This window comes from Nestor notabilis, unplaced genomic scaffold (genome assembly GCF_000696875.1).
Source record: "Nestor notabilis isolate BGI_N333 unplaced genomic scaffold, ASM69687v1 scaffold23051, whole genome shotgun sequence".
Taxonomy (NCBI): Eukaryota; Metazoa; Chordata; class Aves; order Psittaciformes; family Psittacidae; genus Nestor; species Nestor notabilis.
In genome coordinates, this window is record NW_009915463.1 from 2,207 (window position 1) to 2,422 (window position 216).

The 216-nt window shown below is 65.7% G+C and overlaps 1 protein-coding gene across 1 annotated transcript in view; it reads left to right on the plus strand.

Annotated features, from left to right (window-relative positions):
- LOC104413226 (calcium-binding protein P-like) overlaps positions 1–210 on the plus strand; it is a gene marked incomplete at both ends in the record, with an annotated part of 2,405 nt that extends 2,195 nt beyond the window's left edge. The window contains one exon of the mRNA XM_010024156.1: positions 96–210. Within this exon, the coding sequence (XP_010022458.1) occupies positions 96–210 (115 nt within the window). The remainder of the gene's footprint in view (positions 1–95) is intronic.
- Between the last annotated feature and the right edge of the window lie 6 nt (positions 211–216).

The following is a 216-nucleotide window of genomic DNA, read 5'->3' on the forward strand; positions in this document are numbered from 1 at the left end:
GGTTGGAGCTGGAGGAGCTTTAAGGTCCCTTCCAACCCACCCCATTCCATGGGTCCCTGTTCCTGGGGCCAATGGGATCACCCCTCACACTGCAGCCACTGTGCAGTGCCTGCTGGAGGGTCACTTCGTGCTGGTGGTGCCGCGGGGTCTCAGCACCCAGCCCTACAACCTGGACAGCGTGCGCCTCGCCAGCACCCAGCCCGGCTGCGAGCCCCT